We start from the raw sequence: 25,386 nt of genomic DNA, 5'->3' as shown, positions 1-25,386 counted from the left end.
AATTGCTACCCTAGATTTCTTTTCACTTCTATTGGCATGATAAATGTTTTTTCTATCCCTTAACTTTCAATCTGCATGTGTCTATAGGTCTGAAATGAGTCTCTTGTATGCAACATATAGATGGTCTTTTTTCTGTATAAATTTTTAAGTTTATTTGAGAGAGAGCATGAGTGTGGTAGGGACAGAGAGAGAGGGGAGAGAAAGAATCCAAGAAGCCTCTGCACTGTCAGCACAGAGCTCAATGCGGGATTCAAACTCATGAACCATGAGATCTTGACCTGAACCAAAAGCAGTAGTCGGATGCTTAACCAACTGAGCCACCCAGGCACCCCAGTGTATAGATGGGTGTTACTTTTTTAGCCATTATATCACCCTATGACTTTTGAGTCCATTTACATTCAAAGTAATTATTGAAAAGTATGTACATATTACTATTTTGTTATTTGTTTCATGATTGTTTTTGTAGTTCTTCTGTGTTCCTTACTTCTCTTGCTCTCTTCTCTCATGGCTTGCTGGCTTTCTTTAGTGACATACTTGAATTCCCTTTTCTTTATTTTTTTGGATATCCACTACTAGTTTTATTTGTGGTTACCATTAGGTTTGGATATAACATCTTCTGCATATAGCAGTCTATATTAAGTTGATGGCCATTTAAGTTTGAACCCATTCTAAAAGCACTAAATTTTTACCTCTTTCCAACTCCACGTTTTAGGTATATGGTGTCATTGTTTTATTTTGTGACTCCCTTAACTGATTTTATAGATATACTTAATTTTACTGCTTTTGTGCTTCCTACTTGTCTTACTTCTGCCTATGGTTTTTCTTTCCACTCAAAGAATCTCCTTTAACATTTATTGTAAGGTTGGTTTAGTAGTGATGAATTCCTTTAACTTTTGTTTGGGAAGCAATCTTTCCTTCTATTCTGAACTATAGCCTTGCTGGATCGAGTATTCTTGGCTGCAAGTTTTTTTTCTTTCAGCACTTTGAATATATTATGCCACCCCTTCTGGCCTGCAAAGTTTCTGCTGAAAAATCAGCTGATAGCCTTTTGTGGTTTTTCTTGTAAGGAGCTATCTCTTTTTCTCCTGCTGCTTTTAAAATTCTCTCTTTATCACTATTTTTTGCCATTTTAATTACCATGTGTCTTGGTATGGACCTCCTTGGGTTGATTTTGTCAGGGAATCTCTGCGCTTCCTGGATTTGGATATTTCTTTCCTTAGATTAGGGAATATTTTCAGCTATTATTTCTTCAAATAAATATTCTGCAATCTTTTCTCTCTCTTCTCCCTCTAGGATCCCCACAATGTGGATGGTGTTATGCTCGATGGTGTCACTGAGCTCCCTTAATCTATTCTCATTTTTTATTATTCTGTTTTCTTTCTCTTGTTCACCCTGCTTGATTTTCATTACTCTGTCCTCCAGGTCACTCATCTGTTCTTCGGCTTCTGTATATTTAATTTCAATTTTTGAGTTTTTCATCTCTGATTGGTTCTATTTATGTGTTCTGTTTCTTTGTTGAGGGTCTCACTAAGGTCCTCCACTCTTTTCTCAAATTCAGTGACTATATTTATGGCCATTACTTTAAATTCTCTAGCAAGCATATTAGTTATATCCATTTTGTTTAGCTCTCTTGCTGTGATTTTGCCCTGTTCTTTAATTTGGGACACATTCCTCTGTGTCATTTTTTTATAACTCTTTATACTTGTTTCTATGTGTTAGAAAAGTCAGCTATGCCTCCTGTTCTTGAAAGCAGTAGCCTTATTTAAAAAAAAAAAAAAGAGGCCCTGCAGTGCAGTGTCCTCTGCTTACCAGAACCTAGCACTTCAAGAGTGTCTCCTGTGTGTTGTGTGTACCCTGGTCTTGTGGCTGAGCTGTTTTTGTCTTAAGTCGAGTCATCTGAAATGGTTCTCTTTGCCTGTTGTGGGTAGTGTTTCATCTTTGTGTGGTTAATGGGCCAGTTTGGAGCCACATTAGGCTTGAGGTGGGTCAGACCAGGCATTTGTCAGATCTGCCGAGACCAAACTGCAGGATGCTCTCCTTGTGTTGCCCCCTGAGAGGCTTTTGTTGGTAGGCAGGGCACTCTCCCTGTGTTGTACCCTGAGAAGCTTTCATTGGTGGTTGAGGCCTGCAGTCAGACCATATGTCTGCCCCCAGCCCACGGCTTGAGCTGCAGTAGAACTGATGTGTGTGGTTATCTTCCCCTCTCCCCAGAGCAGGAGTCACTTTGGAGTGGTGCTCGCCCTTGTCCTGGCTGCTTGCACAATGCCATGCTTGTGTCCTCACTTTGGATGGACTCCTGCCAAGGGCATGTTTGATGGGGTGGGTCCACAGAATTCAGGGAGTGGGGTGCCCGGTATTAGCAAGGTGTGTGCCGGTCTCTGTGGGAGGGGACGTGTAGCTCCTTTGGAGAACTGCTGAGGATGGGTTGAAGGGGGCAGGTCCACAGAAGTGCACAGGGGTGGGGTGTGCTGTTAGCAAGCTAGGTGGAAAGTGTTCCTCTTGGTTCCCACAGGTGTCTGTGTTTCTAGGCTGGGAGCGGGGGAAGGAAATGGCACCTGCCAGCTCTTTTATTCTTGGAGAAGTCTCCTAAGGATCCCTGTCCTTCCAGCATACATTCTGAGATTAGTAAATAAGTCTCCTTCCCATATTCCCCCAAGTGTTTATCAAACTGCTGCTTCTATGTTGTATCTCAGTGGGGTTGTTTTGTTGTGTCTTTAAGGGTAGAAACTCAGTTTCCTCTCACCTTCCAGCTCTCCCATAACTGAGCCCACTGATTTTTAAAGTTCCTGGTGTTGAGCCCCACTGATTATAGGAACTCACAAAGCCCCTCTGGTTTTCAAAGCCAAATGTTATGGGGGTTTGTCTTCTCAGTGTGTGTCCCCTGTACCTGGGGTGCCTTGTGTGGTGTCTTCTCTCCCTTCTCTGTACCTTTGGTGTCCTTCCACCCTGTGTACAGTCTCACAGGTCATTTTGGTTCCCAACCATGTCTCTGCCCTTTCTCCAACTGTCAATGTGGCCTCTTCTCTGTGATTAGCTGTGGATAATCTGTTCTGCTGGTCTTTGGGTCATCTTCTGCATTATTTACACTGATGTGGCTGTTATGTAGGTGTATCCATGGGATGAGGTGATCTTAGGATCCTCCTACTCTGCCATCTCCCTGGAAGTCCCAGGGCCCCCTTTTTAATTAAAAGCAAATGTGAGGGCACCTGAGTGGCTCAGTCAATTAAGTGTCCAACTCTAGATTTCAGCTCAAGTCATGAGCTCACAGGTTTGTGAGTTCAAGCCCCGTATGGTGCTCTGAGTGTGGAGTCTGCTTGGGATCCTCTCCCTCTCTCTCTCCTCTCCCTTGTGCTCTCTCTCTCAAAATAAATAAATAAACTTAAGAAAAGGAAATGTGCCTTTCACTGGGTATTGTAAAAGCAAGGGAACGAGAAGAGGCTGGTATGCCTCCATTATGGGAGAAGTCTGACCTCATCAAACTTCCATCTCACCAAATGAAGAGTGGCATTATGCATGCTAATACATGTACCATGTACCTAAGCATATGCCAAGCATCTGCTTACACATAGACACAAGTGTACACCAAGCATGTATGCACATGGTTGTATACTAGAACATACATGAAAATATGTACAAATACATGCTAGAAATACACCCACATTAACCTCTATAATAACCTCTATATAATAACCTCTGTATAACAGCCTCTCTATAATAACAACAGCACCAATAGTTAACTTATATAACACTTACACTATGCCAGGAAATGTTTAAGGATTTTTAATGCATTAATTTATGTAATCTTCACAACTGCCCTAGAATATAAAAGCACATAGAGGTTAAGTAACTTGCCTCAGGTCACAAACTATTAAGGGATGGAGCTGGAAATCAAGCCATAATCACTGAATGCAGTCCCCAAACATATGCATATACCAAGGAAGACACTAGGCACCCATGCAGAGGTACACCCACATCCATAGGAGCATGCCCATAGAAACGCCAATCCAGTAATTTTTCTCTTTCCTCAAGTTTGCCACATTACATATCATTTTACAGGCCAATCTGACATGAGAAAAACTTGGCAATATACATTGATGCCTGTAACTGCTCAGAAGCAAACGATATCTGTTTGATACCCTAGCACCCTTTGGCTATCTCATCACATCTACCAAGTACTTCTTTCCCCAAACTTTTCTCTCCTCACATTCAACTTTCTATGCTCAGAGTTCCTGGCCAACTACTACCTCTCCCCACCTCTCACATACCACCCAGTTCCTTATTCTGTCCTTTCAAGCACTAACCTCTCATAACAATGCCCTGTCCCCTTCATTGTTACACAGAGCGACATAATGTATGACAAGCTCAGTGTCCTGATTGATGTCCTGGCTGAGGAAGCAGCAGTTGAGAGAAGTGCTACAGTATGCGCAGACAGTGGAAAGGCAGATGGAAAGACCTTCATCCCTCAAATAGACCACATAGCCAAGTGCAAGTTGGAGCTGGCCACAAAGGCCCAGAATCTCCAGAAATCCTTGAAGCTCATCATATTCCAAGTTGAACAAGGTAAGGGTCCCAGAGTTGTGGCAATTGAGGTAAAGGAAAAAGAAGGTTCCAGTGGATGGTTTACTGGTTTCCCTCACTCTGGGCACTCTGGGACTGCTATTTGACTCCACTGCCAAAACTTGACTAGATCCTGTATTCATATAGTATTCAAAGTCAGTCTTCAGACTGATAATTTGAAAAACCTCAGTCCTAATAAGCTGTCTCTTTGGCTCCTCCTACCTCCCAGACACTCAATCCTTGCAACACATTTATTTTTGGAACTAACACTCATCCTAAACAATTACAGTTCCCAAGAGGTATGGCTCAAAGCTCTGTCAGCTTCCACCACCAGCCATGGAGTTTTTTCCCACCTATTCCTGTTTCCTTCCAACCCACAAGCCTGTGACTATTTTAAAAAGAAAATAATGTTCATCTCTGCATGTCTTATATAGTATTAATCAGGCACAAGGGCCCTGAGAGTGGTCCTGGGATCTCTGGCATTGACTGCCATTTCCCACAACTCATGACATCTGTAAGCTTCCAACTCAGTATGAAAACTCTTTAAACTCCTCCAACTTCTTCCTCCAAAATTTAACATTTTGGCTCCCACTTCTACCCACAATGCTTCCTTGAAAAACATATCATAAAATGGTATAAGACCATGTGTTCTTGAACTGGTGGAGTTGAGAAGTCCACGTAGCAAGGAAGTCCCTTGGATGGCCTCTGACTTTTAGCCATGGCACTTTCTCCTGCCTTGGTTCCTTTAGTTACAGCCTCAGCAAGTTTCCAAAAAAGAAGGAAAATATCCATTATGCACTGGGAATGCAGTAAACAGCTTGTTTGCCTCTATTTCTGTAATTAAGTTTCCAAGTGGGGATGTACCCATAATCTTATCACAACTAACTCTCAGTCTCCTCCATGAACGTATAAGTCAGATTTAGAGGTGCAGCTTGTGGCCATGGGACAGAGAAAGGCACATCTAGTAGAATAGGGATTGAACCTATGAGGTTTGGCACAGGCTGAGCATCTGAGCCATACAACATATACGCTGGTGAAAGGAAGGAGGCTTCTCAAATATTCTTGGAATGGGCGAAACACTTGGATGAAAGAATGGCATGGTCCTAGAGGCTCAAGTCTGGAAAACAGTCCTGTGAGTAAATGTATTAACAAAGATGATAATGGAGGTAGAAGAGCAGAGGGTTTTCCACCTTTCTCCCTCTGCCCCTGGCTCTGAGCTTCTACTCACACCACATTTACTGAGTGACAGAAAAAAGAGTAACCAGTAAAATAGAGAAAGCTCAAGTATGGCTATGAAGAGACATGGGGGCAACACTGTAAGAAAGCTAAGACTACAAACAGCATTATGGAGGTAAGGAGATGGTCAGATGGGGGTCTCTTCTGGCATTAACTAAACGAAAGAGATGCTTAAGAAAAGTTCAACAAATGTGACCAATCCTCCTTCCTTTATTTCTTCCTCCTTCCTTCCCTCCTTCTCTCCTTCTCTCCCTCCCTCGTTCTCTCCTTTTCTCTTTCCCTCCTTTCCTACCTTGTTCTCTCCCTCCCTTCCTACCTTGTTCTCTCCCTCCCTCCCTCTCATCTTTCCTTCCTACCTTGCTTCCTCCTTCTCTCCTTCCTTCCTTTTCTCCTTCCACATTTTCTCTGTAGTTCTTGATGAGCAAAGCCGTCAGACAATATCGGTTAAGAACTTTACTTCAACTTTCTTCCTGGAAGATGACTTAAAAGACATTAGCCAGATGAGCCCAAGACACCGTAAGGATCTTTTTCTCCTTCTCTTATTCTATCCTTTATCACTGTTTTCTAGTTCCCATGGAATTAAGATGTGTTTTCATGCATCTTTCTTTAGCCATAATCCTACTCTGCAGTAGATATCTCTCCCTATGTCCTAGAAACTTCACAGTATAAGATCCCATGTCAATGTCCAGAAGTAATGACCTCATTAGGTACTTTGAAAAGGCTGGCCTGATGAAACCCAAGATTTGAAGCAAGCAACCCAACCTTACTGTTCTCTCAGAGGAAGTCCCTGTCCATCTAAGATGATCCCTCTTTGGAATGAGAACCTTGATTATAATCTAAGAGAAAGTCATTGAGTTTGACCATGGTTCCACAGAGAAAATAGGGTGAAATGCAAGTGGGGGGAAGGGCTTTCTTGTTTGTATCTGACACCAAGGTGACATCTTTTGTGTCTAGGTTCCCATCGTGGCACTTTGTCTTCTATATCTTCTCTCAAAAGTGAAGACCTAGACAACCTTAATTTGGAGCACTTATATTTCACACCTGAAACTATGTAAGTATTTAGCCCTACCACCATTTTATGACTTTTCCTTTCTCTGATTAAGAGTAGCCTAAGGATATTGAGTCAAATCCTGACTCTACTTACTAGTTGTGTGACCTTACACAAGTAATTCAACCAATCTGAACCTCAATTTTCTCATGTATAAGATGAAGATAATTGTAGAACTAGCCACATAAGCTTCTTGTGTTTATTCAGTTTATATACACACAGTACTTGCATTGAACAGTGCTTAGCATCCACAGTTAAGTACTATATGTGTTAACATAATTATTGTTATTCTTATTGTAAATACTTGATAAATATTAGCTGTTGTTATTGCAAAGGACCTGTTTTTCCATTGTTGCCTTTAACAATAAATAATTGGAAACACTAAAAAATAAGTGATCATTTAGGGGACTAGATAGGAAATCTAAAAACATCTGTATCACTAGCCCTACCTCTTTAAAATATTCCCAGGAGCCAAGTTCCACCACATTTACTCATTTTGAGTTTCACTAAGAACAGTTTGGACATCACTTGAAGAAACTCCAATCTCTGGACTGCAGCTGAGAGAGGCAAATCTCATGTGAGAGATGTGGGGTCAGTTTAGTATCAAATAAAAATGTATCTATGAGTAACTAAACTGTATTCATTTTCAGTTGCTCAAAAGAAGGACACAGTTGGCAGTTATTTAACTGCAGCTTCTCATTTATTCCTATCTCCAACCCCCACTCCCCTCTATTTCATTATTGGCTTATGCTCATGTCTGAGGTCTCATGTACCTACCTTATGAGCTTTGATCAGTTGTATGCTGCCAAATGTTTAACTAGCTCTCTGGGGGGAAAATCCTGATTTATTCCTGGTGCAAACCCTCCCACCATGGCCTATTTCAAGCTACTGATATAATTCCATTGAATGCAGAGTTGGGACATAATAGGCATAATCAGCTTATATGAGCTGGTACTAACTGGCTTTAGCACACTACTGGTTTTGATGTTGACACCCAAGGTGGTTGCAGAAGAATCAAGAAACTGGTTGGCTTTGGTTGTATATATATCTACCCTCTTTCATCAGTCTTTTCCCTCAAATGTGTGGTCACTTTGACCTTTGATGTGAAAGTGGTACAAAGGAGTTCAGACATCTCTGAAAACGGTAGTACAGACTTTACTTTCATCATACATTTTTATCTGAGATACTTATTCTTTATGGGAATAAGTCAATGACTATTTCCCTTTATTATATGTGAAGAAAATATTGGCCACTCATATCTAAGGGCCTCCAAGGATGATTTCTTTATTATGAGTTTCAATCCCACTGAATCCTCCCAACTGCTGGGTTCCCTCTCTTAAAGCTAACAAGCTAATTGTTAACATAATAGGGTATTTGTATATGCCTGTCAAGAGCATAAAGTCTTGTGCCCAATGTAAGGGAGGCCTCCCTCAGTGGTTTTCAGTTATATAGATGAAGCCTCCAGCCTAATGATAATGGCACTTCTTTCCTGCACCTATGTCTGTCCTCTTCTTCCCATTGGTGAATTTAAGACGCTTCAAAGAAAGGTGTGTCATGAACAACTATTTTGGAATTGGACTGGATGCTAAAATTTCTCTGGAATTCAACACCAGAAGAGATGAACACCCAGGACAATACAAGTAAGGAAAAGAGACTCCCCTCCCTATATCCAAACACACAATCATAATATACACATATCCTCCTACATCCCCTAACTTCCAGGCAAGAAAGAGAAATAAAGAGGTTCTTTGAAAGTAAAACACATTGGTCCCAACGTTGGCCTAGTGTGATGGCTTGCTCCAAATGTTGACCTGGTTTGTGATGACTCTGCACTGGTATCCTGAACTTGGAGCTGCCTACAGAGTTTAGACCTATAGATTGCTTTGTAACACAGCTCATGGTGTTACTATTATTGAAAACAGATTACATTGACTATTCAGCAAATTTCCTACCTTTGTTCTGTATGTGAGAGCTTGACCAGGTCCTAGGAGTGGCTTAAGTCTGTTTTTGCTTGGCAAGGCTGCAAATTATCAAAGATTTCCCTACTAGTTCTTGGTGTCCCTAATCTGGTCCCCCTGGACCCACTGATTTTACCTTATCTGGTGTTAGCTTACTTGGCACCTTTTGGTACTTTTGTACTACAGACATACCTAAATGCAGCCTCAGAGTTCTTGTAAATTGAAACCTCAAGTAAAAAAAAAAGCATGCCTCCTTCCACCACCCCTGCCATCTGCTACCAGAACCTCTTTCTCAGAGCAGACATGGGCTGAGGAACAAGTACTTTATCAGATACGTGCTTTGCAAATAGTGTTTTCCAGTTGCTTGTCTTTTTTATGACTCATTTTATAGTAAACATTTTTAAATAGGTATGCATAGATGTATATAGGAAAAGATTTATAATTATAAGACAATGTTACCAGTGATTATTTCATAGAGATTCAGTTGCAGGGTAATTTTGATTTCTACTTTATATATTTCTTTTTTAATTATTGAAATATAATTGACATGCAATGTTATATTAGTTTCAGGTGTACAACATATTGAGTCAACAATTCTATACATTTGCTCAATGCTCACCAGGATAAATGTAGTTACCATTTGTCACCACACAATGTTATTAAAATATTACTGACTCTATTCCCTATGTTGTACATTTCATCTCTGTGACTTATTTGTTTTATAACTAGAAGTTTGTACCTCTTAATCCCCTTTATCTGTTTTGCTCATCTTCCCACCCACATCTGCCTCTGTAAACCACCAGTTTATGTTCTGTATTTGTGAACCTTTTTTGGCTTTGTTTTGTTTTTATTTTTTAAATATTTATTTATTTATTTTTGAGAAAGAGAGAAAGCAAAAGCCAGGAAGAGGCAGAGAGAGAAGGAGACACAGAATCTGAAGCAGACTCCAGGCTCTGAGCTGTCAGTGCAGAACCTGATGTAGGGCTTGAACCTACAAACCATGAGATCATTACCCAAGCTGAAGTCAGAAACTTAACCAATGAGCCACCCAAGCACCCCTATTTTGTTTTTATATTCCACATACAAGTGAAATTATACAGTATTTGTCTTTCTCCGTCTGACTTATTTCACTTAGCATAATACCCTCTGAGTCCATCCATGTGGTTGCAAATGGCAAGATTTAATTCTGTTGCTTGTCTTTTTTTGTTGTTTATCTTTTAATTTTCTCAGTAGTATCGTTTGAAATACAAAACTTTACAATTTGATGAGTTCCAACTGATCAAGTTTTTTCTTTTATGGACCACGCTTTTGATGCCACATCTAAAAAAGTTTTGCCTAACCTAAAGTATCAAAAATTTGCTCCTAAGTTTTTTCCAAAATTTTTGTTGTTTTTGCTCTTACATTTAAGTCTATGATCTGCTTTCAGTTAGTTTTTGTGTATGGTGTGAGGTAAGGGTCTAGGTTCATCTTTTTGCACATGAATATCCAATTACCATATCACCAGTTTTGAAGCTATCCTTTCCCCCAAGGAATTGTGTTAGCACATTTGTCAAAAATAAATTGATCATAAATGTAAGGTTTTTTTTCCCCTAAACTCTCACTTCTGTTCCAGTATTCTATATGTCTATTTTCACACTATCTTTATAACTGTAGCTTTATAATAAGTTTTGGAATTGGGAGATGAAAGTCCTCCAACTTTGTTCTTCTTCAGAATTGTTTTGGTCGTTCTAGGTATTTTGAATTTCCATATGACTGAACTCCTATTTTTATAGATGAGAAAACTAGATTGCCCAGAGAACTTATGGTTTCAAACAGAGTCCAAATAATTTTGTGCTAGCTTTCTTGCATTTCAAAACTCATGCTTTGTAGTGACTCATCGTGGCTCTACTTTAAAAGCTCATAGTAGGGCACCTGAGTGGCTCAGTCAATTGAGTGTCCAACTCTTGATTTCAGCTCAGGTCATGATCCCAGGGTCATGGGATCAAGCCCCATGTCAGGCTCTGCACTGAGCATGGAACCTGTTTAAGATTCTCTCTCTCTCTCTCTCTCTCTCTCTCTCTCTCTCCTCTGCCCCTCTCCCTCACTCATGCTCTCTTTCTGTCTCTAAAATTAAAAAAAATAAAAATAAAAGTTCATAGTAAACTCTATCCAACCTTTATAGTGATTTTAAGTCCCCTGCCTGTTTTTATCAGATATCCTATAGTCACTAGAACCCTGTCTTTCCCACCTCCTCCCCAAGTCTCCCAATATCCTTTGGCTGTCCCACATTTTCTCCATTGGCTCCTCCTTTATAATCTGCCTAGTAAGCTTAGCCCTATTCTATAGCACTGAACTAAGGGCTTGATATACAGGTCTTGGAAATCCCTCCATTTTGCCAGAAAGGTTACGCTTCAAATATATGGCAGTATAAGAGTCACATGTTTCTAATGAAATTGATCCCAAGCAGCTGAAATTTTGTGCTCCTGGAATGGCACTTTCCAGGCTAGCTGGTGTGTATAAACCAGTTATGCTCATAGCTTTTTATGAGTATTGCTTTCTGAATATAGCCTATCTCTTCCAAGTCTGAGCTAATATCAACATCAAGGAAAATCAGCAAATTGGGGGGATGCTGGGGCTTCCAGGGTGCCCAGGAACCCGTTTCAGCAGGTGTTTGCATAGGGATAACCTTTATATTATCCTAGCATCCCCTCTTGTGTTCAGTTACCATTTGACAGGACTCCTCTCTATAAGAAGGCACTTGAAGATGGTTCTGGCACAAATATAGACACATAGATCAATGGAACAGAATAGAGAGCCCAGAAATAAACCCACAATTTTATGGTCAATTAATCTACAACCAAGGAGGTGTGAATATGCAATAGGAAAGATTCTTTTCAACAAATTATTCTGGGAAAACTGTACAGCTACATGCAAATGAATGAAACTGGACCATTTTCTTACAGCATACAAAAAAATAAACTAAAAATGGATCAAAGACCTAAATGTGAGACCTGAAACCATAAAAATCCTAAAAGAGAGCACAGGCCAATAATTTCTCTGACATAGTCTATAGCAACATCTTTATAGATATGTCTCCTCTGGCAAGGGCAACAAAAGGAAAAATAAACTATTGGGACTACATCAAAATAAAAGCTTTTGCACAGCAAGGGAAAAAATCAACAAAACAAAAAAGACAACCTACTCAATGGGAGAAGATATTTGCCAATGATATATCCAATAAGGGGTCAGTATCCAAAATACATAAAGAATTTATGCAGCTCAACACAAGAAAAACAAATAATCCAGTTAAAATGAGCAGAAGATGTGAATAGACATTTCTGCAAAGAACACATCCAGATGTCCAACAGACACATGAAAAGACGCTTAATATTATTAATCATCAGGGAAATGCAAATCAAAACATCATCACCACCTGATACCTATCAGAATGGCTAAAATGAACTACACAAGAAACAGGTGTTGGCAAGGAAGTGTAGAGAAAGGAACGCTCTTTCACTGTTGGTGAAATGCAAACTGGTTCAACCACTTGGAAAACAGTATGGAGGTACCTCAAAAAATTAAATAGAATTACCATATGATCCAGTAAGTCCACTACTGTATATTTACCCAAAGAAAATGAAAACACTAATCCAAAAAGATATATACACCCCTATGTTTATTACAGCATTATTTACAATAGCCAAAATATGGAAGCAACCCAAGTGTCCATCCATAGATGAATGGATAGAGAAGATGTGGGGTGTGTGTGTGTGTGTGTGTGTGTGTGTAATGGAATATTAGCTATAAAAAAGAATGAAATCTTGACATTTGCAATAACATGGATGGATCTAGAGAGTATAATACGAAGTGAAATAAGTCAGAGAAAGACAAATACCATATTATTTCACTCATACGTGGAATTTAAGAAATTTAAGTAAACAAATGAACAAAGAAAAAAGAGACAAACCAAAAAACAGATTCTTAGGCATAGAGAACATACTGATGGCTACCAAAGGGGAGGTTGGGGGGTGGGGATGGGTGTAATAGGTGATGGGGATTGAAGATGAGCCCTGAGTAATGTATAGAATTGTTGAATCACTATATTGTACACCTGAAACTAATATAACACTGTATGTTAATTATACTTCAATTTTTAAAAACTTTTTTAAAAAGGAAGGCACTTGAAGAATAAGATGGTGTCTCCTCTTGCTTTTGTTCATTCATTTATCTTTATATTATTCAACCTCTGACTATCTTTCTCTACCTTTATCTCCCCATAGTAGCCGTCTAAAGAACAAGATGTGGTATGGCCTTCTGGGAAGCAAGGAACTTTTGCAGCGCTCTTATAGGAAACTAGAAGAACGAATACACCTGGAGGTGAGTGGAAAAAGAGGTCAATACTTCCTGGACATGGAGAAAGGAAATCTCATTACTTTGGGAACCAACTTTCCCCTATATCTTTTGTTCTTCCCAAGCTTTAACTCTGATCCTCCCTCGCAGCTCAAGGGAGGAAGGCATGAGGATAGATTTCCATTTTATGGATTAGAAAATGACAGCATGAAGAGAAAACAGAGCCCTCTCCCCATATCTGTAAATGTCCCTTCATACTGGTATCTGAAGGGCCAACCAATGAGAACTACTCTTTTCTTCCAGTGTGATGGAGAAGCCATCTCCTTGCCAAACCTTCAAGGCATCGTAGTGCTCAACATTACCAGCTATGCTGGGGGTGTCAACTTTTGGGGCAGCAGCACAGCAACCACAGTGAGTATGGAACAAGGATCAGGGAAGGAAAAGGTTTAACCTCTCTAAGGTCTCTCATAAAGGGTAGCTGCACTGACTGGTGTAGGAAGTAGATACTGGGGAAATAGGAGGTAGACTGGGAACATTTATTAGCCCAGATATATGATCAGGGCCTATGTAAAAGGCAATCACCATTCCAGAATCAACCAAAGACCTCAGGATCAAACCAATTCTTAATTTTGCCCTGACTTCAAATTTTCTACTCCTAGGCCTGCCTGAAAGATCTTTGAAATATTTCTGTCTTTTCCAAGGAGTTCTGTCAATAAAACCTCCTGGGAAATTTGCCATGGCCCCTTTTCTCTGAGCTCACCCAAGAAGGTTATCAGGTCAGTGGGACTGGCCTTTGGGATTTATGATGCTAGATTGGACAGCGAGGAACCAGCTAAGAGTTGTCATCTCAAAAGGGGCTAAAAATTATGATCTCAGTGCCCTTTTCCCAGATTGGCTTCCTGACCTCATCTCTCCCCTTTTAATATGTAGTTTTTCTACTCTTCATGAGCTAGAAAAATTCTCACCAGGATCCTTAAAAGCATATGTGCTTGTGATAGACAAGGGGTCTCTCAAGGGTGGGATATGTGATACAGTTTTTCCTCCTCAGGAATATGAAGCTCCTGCAATAGATGATGGGAAGCTGGAGGTAGTGGCTATCTTTGGCTCAGTACAAATGGCAATGTCCCGTATCATTAACCTGCATCATCATCGTATCGCCCAGGTAGGCAGGGGCTGGGTAGGCATCAGAAAAAGGCTGGGCTTTGTGGCTACAACTTAGAATGTGGAGTACTCCCACGAATTAACTAGGTATAAGAGTGCCAGGGTAGAGGGAAATTATTTGGTGGGTGGGAAGGTGCTGGTTAAGGTTGGAAAGAGTTTGTGGGGATCAAAAGGAGCAAAAATCCCATAGGAAACAGATGTTTTTCCCTGAGATAATCTGATTCACATCCTTGCCAGTCCTGCTTCAGATACACATTAAGGCCATTACTGTGGGATTATCAGATTGGTCTGTAGCAGTTACCTCATTTTTCTGCCCCATTCTCCCTCGTCTTCTCTGGCAGTGCCATGAGGTGATGATAACTATTGATGGTGAAGAAGGTATCCCAGTTCAGGTGGATGGGGAGGCCTGGGTTCAGAGGCCAGGACTTATAAAGATCAGATACAAGAATGCCGCCCAAATGTTGACAAGAGATCGGGTAAGAAAGAAAGTCTCATCTTTCTCCTACATTGTCTCATCTACAGCTATCACTTGAGTATTGAATACTTCCATCAAGCAGAATTCCTCAAAGGGAGGTCTGCATGCCAATTATATCAGAGTCACCTTGGGTGCTTATTAGAAATGCACATTCCTGGGTCCAACACCAGACCCACTGAATCAGAATGGGGGTGGGTAGTTCCTGGGAATTGCATTTGTAAACAAGCTCTCTGAGACATTCTGCTATATACTGACATTTGCAAACCACTGTCCAAAAGAAGAGAGTGAGACAAGGAACTCCCTCCTTTGGTTTTGGACAGTTATTCTGCTCCCTCGACTGCACAGAGTGCTAAAGTCTAAAGTGCTAAAGAAATCTTCAACAAGAGATTCTTCACTGAATATGGTCTTTAGGTTCCTCTAAGTTTCAAAATGCTGCATTCACAAATGTCACCCATTTAAGTCAAAGCATCTAAAGCTAGAAAGAAGACATTAATGATCAGATATTCAGTACTTAGAGGCTTTCTTCCACTCTAACCTGTGAACAGTCCATAGAAACAGTAATAGAGAGGGGAGGGGATGTCTAGTTTACAAACTGCCTATTTTGTGCTAGTCACATGTAGTCTCTCAGGTACTCCCAACAATCTTATGAGGTAGATACTCTTATTTCCATTTTACAGGTGATGAAAATGAAAACCAGAAATGTTAAATAATATGTGCTGAAGGTCACACAACCAGTAAATGATGAAGCATAATTCAAAATTAAACTAGATATGTCTGGCTCTAAAATCCGTCACAACATGTGGCCTAGATTTGGCAAAGAAGGGAGCATGAAAGGTGTTCCACTGTCTTATGATTGTGATGCCCTCATATAAGAGCTTCTGGAAGGTTAACATCTGACTGAAGCATGTTGTCTCAAGATGCAGCACAGTAACAACAACAACAAAATTTAATAGTGCCTAATAGGAAAGAGTAAGTAAAATGAAGTAAAATGAAGGATAGATGTGGATGTGTGTAGATGAATGTATAGCAGAATGGATGGGGTCCTCTTTCTCCTTTACCCACCATACCCACAAATATAAGACTCACAAACAGATCTTCCATGTACTCTCTTAGCTATAGCAATCACCAGGATATGCCACCATCTTCATTTCCAGGACTTTGAGAACTCAATGAAAATGTGGGAGTACAAACATAGTGAAATTCAAGCTGCCTCTCAACCCCAACTGGACTCCCAGGAATCTCAGGATAGCCTCTCTGATGAAGAGTATGCCCAGATGCAGCACTTAGTTCAGCTTGCAGAAAACCTCATCAGCAAGTAAGTAGACTGACCCAAATACAGGGCTGGGAATCCCAAGAACAGATAGGGACACTTGTCTGTGTTGGCTACTAGAGAGCCTGGCCTCAGAAAGGAGTCTTTTCCAGAGCCCTGAAGATTGACAGGGACCCTGACAATCTAGGCAGAAAATAGTCTTTGGCTTAGCAATAAGCCAGCTTGAACCTCTCCCTTTAGCCCCAGAGATGAACTTTGATCTCCTGCTACCCCAGGCCCGATAAGACTAAGAATATTTATCCTTGCCCTTAAATATCAGGAGGGCCCCAGAGTTCGTGGAGTCAGCTACCCTTCTCTAGCCTGGTCTCCCACTCGCCCAAAGCATCCAACATCTAATTCAGGTGAGACAAGGATCAAAAAAGACAAATACCTAGAGAAGAACAGAAACATTTTCTGGCATAGTTGCCTACCCAACTCGAATACCCAGGGCTCTCATTTCTATCCTCAGCTCACCTCTCACCAGCACCCCACATCAGAAGGTTTTTTTTAGAATGTCCAGACCCATTTATCTGTTCTTGCTTTATTACAGACTTACTGACCTGAGCAAGGTCCACCAGCATGTGTCTGTCCTCATGGATTCTGTGAATGCCAGTACTAACATCCTGAATGACATATTTTACAGCCAAGACAGTGGCAATGAGGCAGGTGCAGCTTCCTGCATTCCCAATGAGGTAAGAAAGGAAGGGGCAGATGAAGAAAAGGAGTCAAACCAAATAGGTAAGAAGGTGAAAGTGAAGGAAAGTGAGCCAGAGGCTGGGTGGAGAAACTGGGCAAATGATATGGCAGGAAACTGGTCTATAGAGTGAAAGGGAGGGCAGATATTCCTTGGCTTGTTACAGGTCCAGAATGGCTGGGCGGGGAGGGACAGGAATCCCATAGCAGATTTCATCAGCCTGAGAACTAGCCCTCTTCCTGATAGCTATCAACCACACTGGCCTCAGGGAAGAAATAGCAAATAGATAGAAATTTGGCATTGGCACTTCCTCATCTCTGGTGGATCTCTGTATAACCTGTTAAGGCAATGCCTGTCATTGAAACCTGAGCTCCAGGCTGCCTTGGTTTCCCTCTTGAGGATAAGGTCCAGATTAAGATACTTGGTGTTAAATGTACCATCCCACGACTTTACCCATTGCTGGGATATTTAAGTGATTCTTTTAAAAAGTAACTTTAATGCTAGACAAATAATACAAAAGGGCCATATATAGGATCAGGACCTCTCAAAATGTGGATTACCTATTTATTTTAGGCCATATCTTAGTTGGTGGAGGTCTGGAACTCAAAGCCTGGAGTTTCTTTTATTTATTTTTTCCTAATGAGCAAGTGATTTGTTTGAAAAGTTTATTTGATTTAAGCTACTAGAGAATTCTCCAATTATTCTGATTTTTACTTTATACCACATCTTTCATTTTAAAAAAGCATGATCAGTAAATTTAGGTTTTTTGTTTTGTTTTGGTTTTACATTTCAGTAATTTGGCCACATTAAAATTTAAAGTAGGTTTTATAATTTGTTTTTGAGTGTATCTATTTTCTTAGACATAATGTAAATTCTTGGTAGAGATTTTTCTTATGCTTATTTTAATTTACCACTTCTTTACACTCAAGAAGTCAAAGAATCACTTGTATACAATAAATTTGGACCCTTAAGTGATGCTACTATTAAGCTGAATATTTTTTACACTCATGAAGCTATAATGAATGAATTGGGAAATCTACCACCCTTCTCTTCTGATTTAAAGAATGCTATAAATTATCATTAGTTGATAGGATTTCAAGTGAATCTTCAGGTGCCTATATATTTGAAAAATTAAAACAATTGGTGGAAAACATTAATTAACAAAAATTTAATTGTCAAAAGTAATATGGATTATGTAATATTTCATTACATATTTATATCAGAAGTAAATTTATATTCAGGCAGCTTAATTTAAAATTTTAAAATAATTATGTTATTTTGCATTTATATAATCTACAGGAAGTGATGCATTTATTTTTCAATTCCAAAAGTAAAATAAACCTGAACTTGAAATATTCTAAGTTAATCTCCTTTTGATAGGCTTCTGTATTTTTTTGTAGAAACACAAATGTGGACTTTTCAGACAGCAGAATGTTTTTAGTACCACATTTTATACTATGTGTATAAAGTAATAAATAGCTAGCTTTTGCATATCCTGTGAAGAGAATAAGCCTGGAGTTTCAAAAAGAGATGGTTGAACTCAACCGCACCTACCATGGGGAAGGTGATTGTAGTATATCAGCAACAAGTAGCATCAGATTTACTCTCTGGTTTACATACTTCCTATTTCACTATATCCACAGCACTTGATCAATGGTGCCAAATGCCAAGGTCTGCTGCACCACTTCGTAGGACACACCAATAAAGCTGTACCAGTAGTTGACACCTCTGGTTCTGTCAGTTATGATTGGTTGATGCCCATGCTATACTAGTTGTACTATATTTTGAAAATTACTTTTTCACCTACAGCCACATCCTACTAGCCTTCTCCTACCTTCCTACAGAGAAGCCAGCTGCATGCTTACTAACCAACAACTCCCCTGTCTTTGTCCTTTCCCTTCTGTTCTTTTCCTTTCTCTTCCTCTCAGACTCTAAGCAGAAACGATGCAGTAGATGTTACATTTAGTCTTAAAGGGCTCTACGATGATACCAAAGCTTTCCTGGATGAAAACTTGGTGAGTGGAGGGGGTTGGAATAAGGGAGGGCAATCCCATCTGAAGATGGTCATGTTCTACGCTTGGTTCCAGAGTATTGGAAGACATGTAGGAACATTTTGGCCAGATGCTTACCCTGGAAGTCCCTGATGTGTCATCCTCACCCAGGATTGTCATTGATTGTATCAATTCACAGGTTATGCTAAACCATAGGGACTACCATATCCTTGAAAAAAAAGTCTCTCCTTCTCTGACAAATGTCTCCTGGGTCCAGACCAAGCCAATCAAAAGTAGGGTGTTCTCATCATACATAACACAGCTTCAGTAGAAAAGGATGAGCTCTTTTGAGTTGCTTTAAATCTTCGAAGTTTCCAAATACATTTGTCACCATGTGGGAAACTCAAGGTTCAAATCCAAAATCTGCCACTTACTAACTGTATTAGTTTCCTAAGGCTGATGTACCAAAGTACTGAAACCTGGGTAACTTAAAACAACAGAAATTTATTGTCTAATAGTTTTGGAGACAATCAAGGTGTCAGCAGGGCCATACTCCCTCTGAAAACCGTAGGCAAATCCTTCCTTGCCCTTTCCTAGCTTCTGGTGACTGGCTGGCAATCTTTGATGTTCCTTGGCTTGTAGATGCATTACAATCCTTCATCTTTATATGGTATTCTCCCTGTGTCTCTGTCTTCACATGACCATCTTCTTATAAGGACACCAGTCACACTGGATCAGGGCCTACCCCACTCCAGTATGACCTCTCTGCAATGACCCTATTTCCAAACAAGGTCATATTCTGAGGTACTGGGGGCTAGGATTTCAACATATCTTTCTTGGGGGGAGGGAGACACAGTTGAATACATAACACTAGCTGTATGAAGTAACATCACATCTCTGGGTCTCAGTTTCCCTATCTATAAAATAGTAATTGTAATCTCTACCTCTCCAGGTTGTGAAAATTAAATTACCTGTTGTATATTAAGTACATAGCTAGCCTGGAACCTAGTACCAGCCTGATAGATGGTACATTTTTATTAGTGTTAGGAAAAATGGACTGACACTCAGTTTTTGAGCTATAAGAATAGTTGAATGTTTCTTATAATGCAAAGCCCATAGGCACACTTCACGAGTGTGCTCTGACGAGTCAACTGATCGTGACCACCCCATTTTTGGGTTGGCTGCTAAAGCCCTGAGGCAGGTGCTGTTCTTGCCTCTTATCTAAGGTTTATTTGAAGAGGAGCTTCTGAGTTGATATTGAAAGAAGTGCATCCACTTCCCCTTTTCCATTTGCACATCTAATTGGCACACTGCACAGGTGGCAGAGTGGCTAAGGCAATCAGGCCAGGCTGTCCTAGCATCTGAGCCCAAGCTAGAATCTTTCAGCCTTAAGCAACAGCAACAGAAGTACGTTCTATACATAGGCAGAACTCAATGGCCTTTCCAGTCTGAGCAGCAGGAAATATGAGAGCTTGGCCTCTCATTGCCACTCAGGCTTTCTTGAAGCTCATGGCATGAAAATTGGTTTGTGCCAGCCAATAACCCAAATTGAGAATATACCACACTTAACACAGGTTAAAGGCCTGATAATGACCACACACACATTACACACATCTAAATGAGACCAGGGGACAGGCAGCAGCTAAGAATGTCCACATATCTCCAGAAAGACTATGTCAGAGGTGGCATGGAAATAAAGCTTTTCATTTTGGTGTTGTTATTCTTCCCCTTGAAGAAAGAAGGCAGTAAGGAGCTCAGTGTTGGCAGAGTGATGTAGACTTATGATGAAGTAAATCCCACCCAGTAACTCCCACTTTCTTTATTTGGCAACCTCACTTATGCTATGTATGGCCATTGATGTGTTAGAATAGGAACTAAGAAATAAGCAACAAAGTCCTCTGAGTCACTTTGCACATTTACCTCAGAGAAGATTCCTGGACAATGTCTCCAATACAGCCAGAAGGATAGGATAATAGAGCATGAGATTCAGTCCCACCAACCTACAATATTTTGAGCCTGAGTCTCTGGATGCCAAATAGGAAGTCATTAGGAAGCCATTTTATTATTCTCCTGTTAAGATTAGAAATCATTTTCCAAGGTCCCAAATCCCTATTTCTTCTCTGTGGCTTTGGGTTGACCACCAAACCCCTTTTGAGCATTGCTGGTAAGTATGCCCCTATGGACTCCCTGCCCCTTCTCCCTTACCTTGAAGTGATAGCCATTTCTACCTGACACCTCCTATCCCCCATCCCACTGCCATCTGCATACACATGTCCCATGCATCTGGGCTACTCTGTACTGTCCTAAATCATTACTTGTAAAGCAAACACAAAAGATTATTTGTCATCACTGACTTATTTCTCTCTCATATCCCATCCTGATGGACCATAATCTCCAACCCCATCCCCCACCTATTCACCTGCCATTTGTGACAGTGGGCAAGGCTCTGTTTGTGGCTGGAGGATCAAGTGGCCCATGCACAGCTAGAAGCCACATAAATGCCAGATTGAAAGTAAAGTATATGACAGGGAGGAGAGGTGAGGCCCAGTTAGGTGGGCTGGAAAGCATGTCCGGGCTGATGATAGCAACATGCATCTATTCTCCGAGCTCACTATTTAAGGGAAATTAACTATTTCAACTATGTTGCTAGTCTATGACTTGGTTCTTCTAAGTTGGAGATGGTCCCAGAAGAATTCGTTTTAACTCTCCATAGACTCTAAAGTGTTCATCCAGTGGGTTCTGTGGGTTATTAGTGAATGCTTAAGCTTTGTTTGCTGAACCTATGGGAAAAGCCATCTGGATCTCATTTCTTAATTACAAACAGTGACTAGCTGGGAGCAAAAGCACAACTTGTGGAGGCAGACCTTCTCCACCAGAAAGGGAAAATTTGAGCCAGTCTCTCTCTAGCCTTCTCCTTGCTTCACAAAGTAGCCTTTAAATTGTGGTGACTGTGTAATAAAGATTCCCCTCAGCATCTGACCACCCCACATATCCTTTCTGGGAAGTGTGGTGTATAGGGTGGGCTACAGAGTTAAACATATCTGAGTTTCTGTCTAGCTATGTGATCTTGATCACCAAACTTCTTTGAGTCTGTTTTCTTGCCTATAAAATAAGAATAGTACCTTGTAAGGTATTATAAAGTTATTGGAAAGATAGAATATCATGTAGGCATAATGCCTGACATACAGCATGTGTTAGAAATTGGTAGCTGTTATTTAGGGGGGACACTTTTATGTCTCCAGGGATTTGAGGGTCAGGGATAAGACCTTTGTTCTGGATCTTAAGCTGTAGGAGTATAACTCAAGTGTTCATTGGTATTGATCAAAGGACCTCTCTGCTTGCCAGACTGTGAGCATGCCCAGACCCAAAGAAATCACCACAATGTGGTTGTTTCCTGGATTTCCCTATTAAGAAAGTAAAGAACTAGCTACACTTTCTATTGACCCCATGGCCAAAGGATATACAAGTGCTACCCAAAGAAATACCCTGTGGTCTCATGGCCACTAGCAGGGACTGGGAGTGTGGGAGACAGCCAGAGTTTATGAAGACAGGGTGTTAGGAGTTGGACACCCACTCATTTTCCTGTCTTTGCCAGCTGAGAAGTGCTGAGGATGAAACCACACTGCAAACTACCCTGGATACCATGAATAAGGAGTTTGAAAAGCTATCTGAGATCAACTGGATGAATTCAATCCTTGTTTCAGAGGTGTGTTAACTGGGGATTAGGAAATAATGAGGAAGAGGGATTCTTCCTTGGTTCCCTCCTTTCCAGTGTGGACCAGGAGGAAACAGTGACTGATGTAGCAAAAGGCGTCCAAGTAGTGGCTTTCAGCCTGAGCTTAAAGGAGCCTCCTCCACCCATCTCCTCATCATAAGCAGACAGGACATGGTAGAAAGCACACTGAAAACTAGATGACCCTGTGTAAATAATCAAAAAGAAGAACTATTCTGTGGCAGGGGGTTATTGGGAAAGAATAAGCAAGATTGGTTTTTTCTATGCTGTTCTCTGGTCATAATTCCCCCTCCCTGCCCAATACCTGCTACTAGGAATTAGATTTCATCTGGCACATACAATTATGGCCAATACCAGTTGTGTGCATCCAACATTTGTTCCAAGTGGTTGGTGCCCAGGCTATATGGTGGTTAAAACACCTCTCTCTGCTACTTCCTGTCCCTCCCACTCAGGGAGCATAGCAGGCTCTCTCAGTGCCTTCCCTTAGCAGGTGTATGGCTTGAAAGAAAATCAAGCATGGCAGCAGTGGCTACAATATAGCTGTGAGATCAGGAAAAAGAGGAAGATAGGTTTATACTCTTCTTCTAATGGAGAGGATTGGAGGTATAAATATCTTGAGAAGAAAATCCCAAAGTTTCTTGGAATGTGTTTTGCTGAACTTTCTGGCAACAAAGTTAACCTGGGAATTATGCTTTATTACAACTAGTAGTAAAATAAGTACACTTTAGCAGGAGTGAGAGGACTAGGAGGCTAGGCTGGAATTAAAGATGATCTGTACAGCAGAGAATCCACATTCATAATTAAGAGCTACGTGTGGAGAACACTCTTCACATTCCAGACAAGGAAGCAGGTGGCCTGTGAGGCAGGTTCTTCCATACATGAAGGTATTTGGTCAAGAAGTATGTTGCAGCTCACCAAACCATATGTATGGAAGAAGGGGTGTCTTTTTCTAATTCATGCAGAGGTGCCATATGAGCTAGCAGTTCTCCTAGCAAGCTCACCCTTCCAATCCCTATCCAAATGACCTCAGGCAAAATATTTTACCTCTCTGAGCCATTGCTTCCTCATTTCTAAAATAGTGATGAAAATATCCACCTTGAAGGTTGTTTGGGGACTTAGAGTATTTATTAAAGCACTTAGCAAGGCACCTGGCATAGAGTAGGATCTTAGTAAAGATCATTTGCCTTCTTAGGGGATGGGACTAGTTTCCAATGCCTGGATAGATAGCAAATCCGTCTGCTTTCTGCAGCCATCCTTGTTCAGCAACTTGCCAGGTCTCTAGGAATTGTTTCTGAATGTTAGGCAACTAATGTTGACCTTCCTCTTGCTGTGGTTTCCCAGGAAAAATCTTCAGACACTGACAGCAGAAGCATCAAGTTGAAAGTTAAGTTCCCCAAATTGGGGAAGAAGGTAGAAGAGGAAGACAAGCCTAAATCAGGCCAAGGAGCCCAGGGTTTTATTGGTAAGTGCCCCCCACAGGCATAGGGGTCATGAAGACTTTCCCAGAAGCTTGGGAACCTCCCAGGGACCTAAATCTCCCATTAGAAATATTCACGGGTATGGTGGTAATGGAGGAGGAGACGGACTGGGAGCCAACCTTAGGCAATGCCAAGCAGCCTCTTAGACAAAGTGTGAGTTAAAAAGTGATATTGACACTGGCAGTGGGACAACCTGAGAAGTAACCATGCTGTGTGGTCTCTGTGATACAGACAGCTGAAGAGAAAGATGGGAACAGGCAGTTACTTTTCTCCTTGACCCATTCCTGTGCTTGGTCAATAAAGTATGGCAAAATAGTCATACTTAGATCACTCTCACAGTCAAATACAGCTACAAGCTTTTGGTTGTGCTCCAAAAAGCAGTATTGTTTGATATGGTTTGGGGGTGTCAGTGCTGGGCACCTACAAGGTGAAGAGTAGTTTCTGTGACTAATCTAAACCTATTCATCTGTAAATCCCTGGAAATGCAAGTTTACTATATTTTATCATTTGAATTTTGGTGTCATCCCTTCTTCAGAGTTGGACTTAAGTGTTATTGATATGTCAGTGGGTCTCAAAAGAAGGTTCTAGAGTTGTCAGTTATGCCAATTGTGATGTCAGTGGTCTTTCCTAAATTTGGAGCCTAGACAACCTGAAAGCTTGAAAGATATACCAATAGTGGACATGAAAGGGTGGCTGTTTGTTTGTTTGTTTTTGAGGAAATGAGAGTCTGCACAGATGCCAAGAGAGAATTTCTTGGATCAAGCTATGTTTTCTCAGGTTTGGTCTAACTGGGTTGATTTCCTAAGAATCTGCCAGTTGGAGACCATGGTGTTTGAGAGTCTTTCTAAAAACTCTGAAGGGGTCAATAGCAGTTCCATGGATTATCAGGTTCTGAGAACGCATCCCATTTGTGTTTGCCACACATGGTTTCGGCTAGTATTTTTAGATGGTTCAGAGCCAGTTGGTACAATAGGAACAAATCAGTCTGTCTCCTAACAGACTCTTGTTGGGCCTCTTTAGGGTCCACACATTTGGGTATCTGGTAATGTGCTAACCTCATTATTTCTATACTTGTTTTTTCTCTAAAGGAAGTTTGTGGCATCGCAGAAATCATGAAGATGAAGCAAAAGATGATGATCCTCCAACATCATCAAGATTTCAACTGTAGTCCTTAAAAGCTGGAAGGAGAACTCACAATGTTTAGAATTCTACTACAAAACTCTCAAAACCTCAATACAGGCTAGACTAAATTATTTCAGAACAAACATGAGCACCACCAAGAAAGATTCTCCAGTTCTTTACACTAATATGCTTTTCCTGGACTCAATCAGGTCTCCTTAGAGGTTTACATTTTCTCATTGGCCAAAGATTCTTGTTCCGAGTTGTCTTGTTCAGTTCTCCTCTGTGCATCTTGAGC

General features: G+C 40.7%; 1 protein-coding gene across 1 annotated transcript in view; it reads left to right on the top strand.

The window, feature by feature from the left end:
• DGKK (diacylglycerol kinase kappa) overlaps nt 1-25,167 on the top strand; it is a 173,733-nt gene extending 148,566 nt beyond the window's left edge. Inside the window, exons 15-28 of the mRNA XM_042974625.1 lie at nt 4,341-4,560; nt 6,205-6,309; nt 6,748-6,844; nt 8,374-8,481; nt 13,059-13,155; nt 13,432-13,539; nt 14,177-14,290; nt 14,631-14,765; nt 15,919-16,079; nt 16,624-16,765; nt 18,696-18,782; nt 22,354-22,464; nt 23,833-23,957; nt 25,062-25,167. Coding sequence (XP_042830559.1) covers nt 4,341-4,560; nt 6,205-6,309; nt 6,748-6,844; nt 8,374-8,481; nt 13,059-13,155; nt 13,432-13,539; nt 14,177-14,290; nt 14,631-14,765; nt 15,919-16,079; nt 16,624-16,765; nt 18,696-18,782; nt 22,354-22,464; nt 23,833-23,957; nt 25,062-25,137 — 1,686 coding nt within the window. The 3' untranslated portion in view covers nt 25,138-25,167. The remainder of the gene's footprint in view (nt 1-4,340; nt 4,561-6,204; nt 6,310-6,747; nt 6,845-8,373; nt 8,482-13,058; nt 13,156-13,431; nt 13,540-14,176; nt 14,291-14,630; nt 14,766-15,918; nt 16,080-16,623; nt 16,766-18,695; nt 18,783-22,353; nt 22,465-23,832; nt 23,958-25,061) is intronic.
• Nucleotides 25,168-25,386: the final 219 nt, after the last annotated feature.

The sequence above is a fragment of the Panthera tigris genome, chromosome X (assembly GCF_018350195.1).
Source record: "Panthera tigris isolate Pti1 chromosome X, P.tigris_Pti1_mat1.1, whole genome shotgun sequence".
Taxonomy (NCBI): domain Eukaryota; kingdom Metazoa; phylum Chordata; class Mammalia; order Carnivora; family Felidae; genus Panthera; species Panthera tigris.
This window is presented reverse-complemented; position numbering and strand designations above follow the sequence as displayed.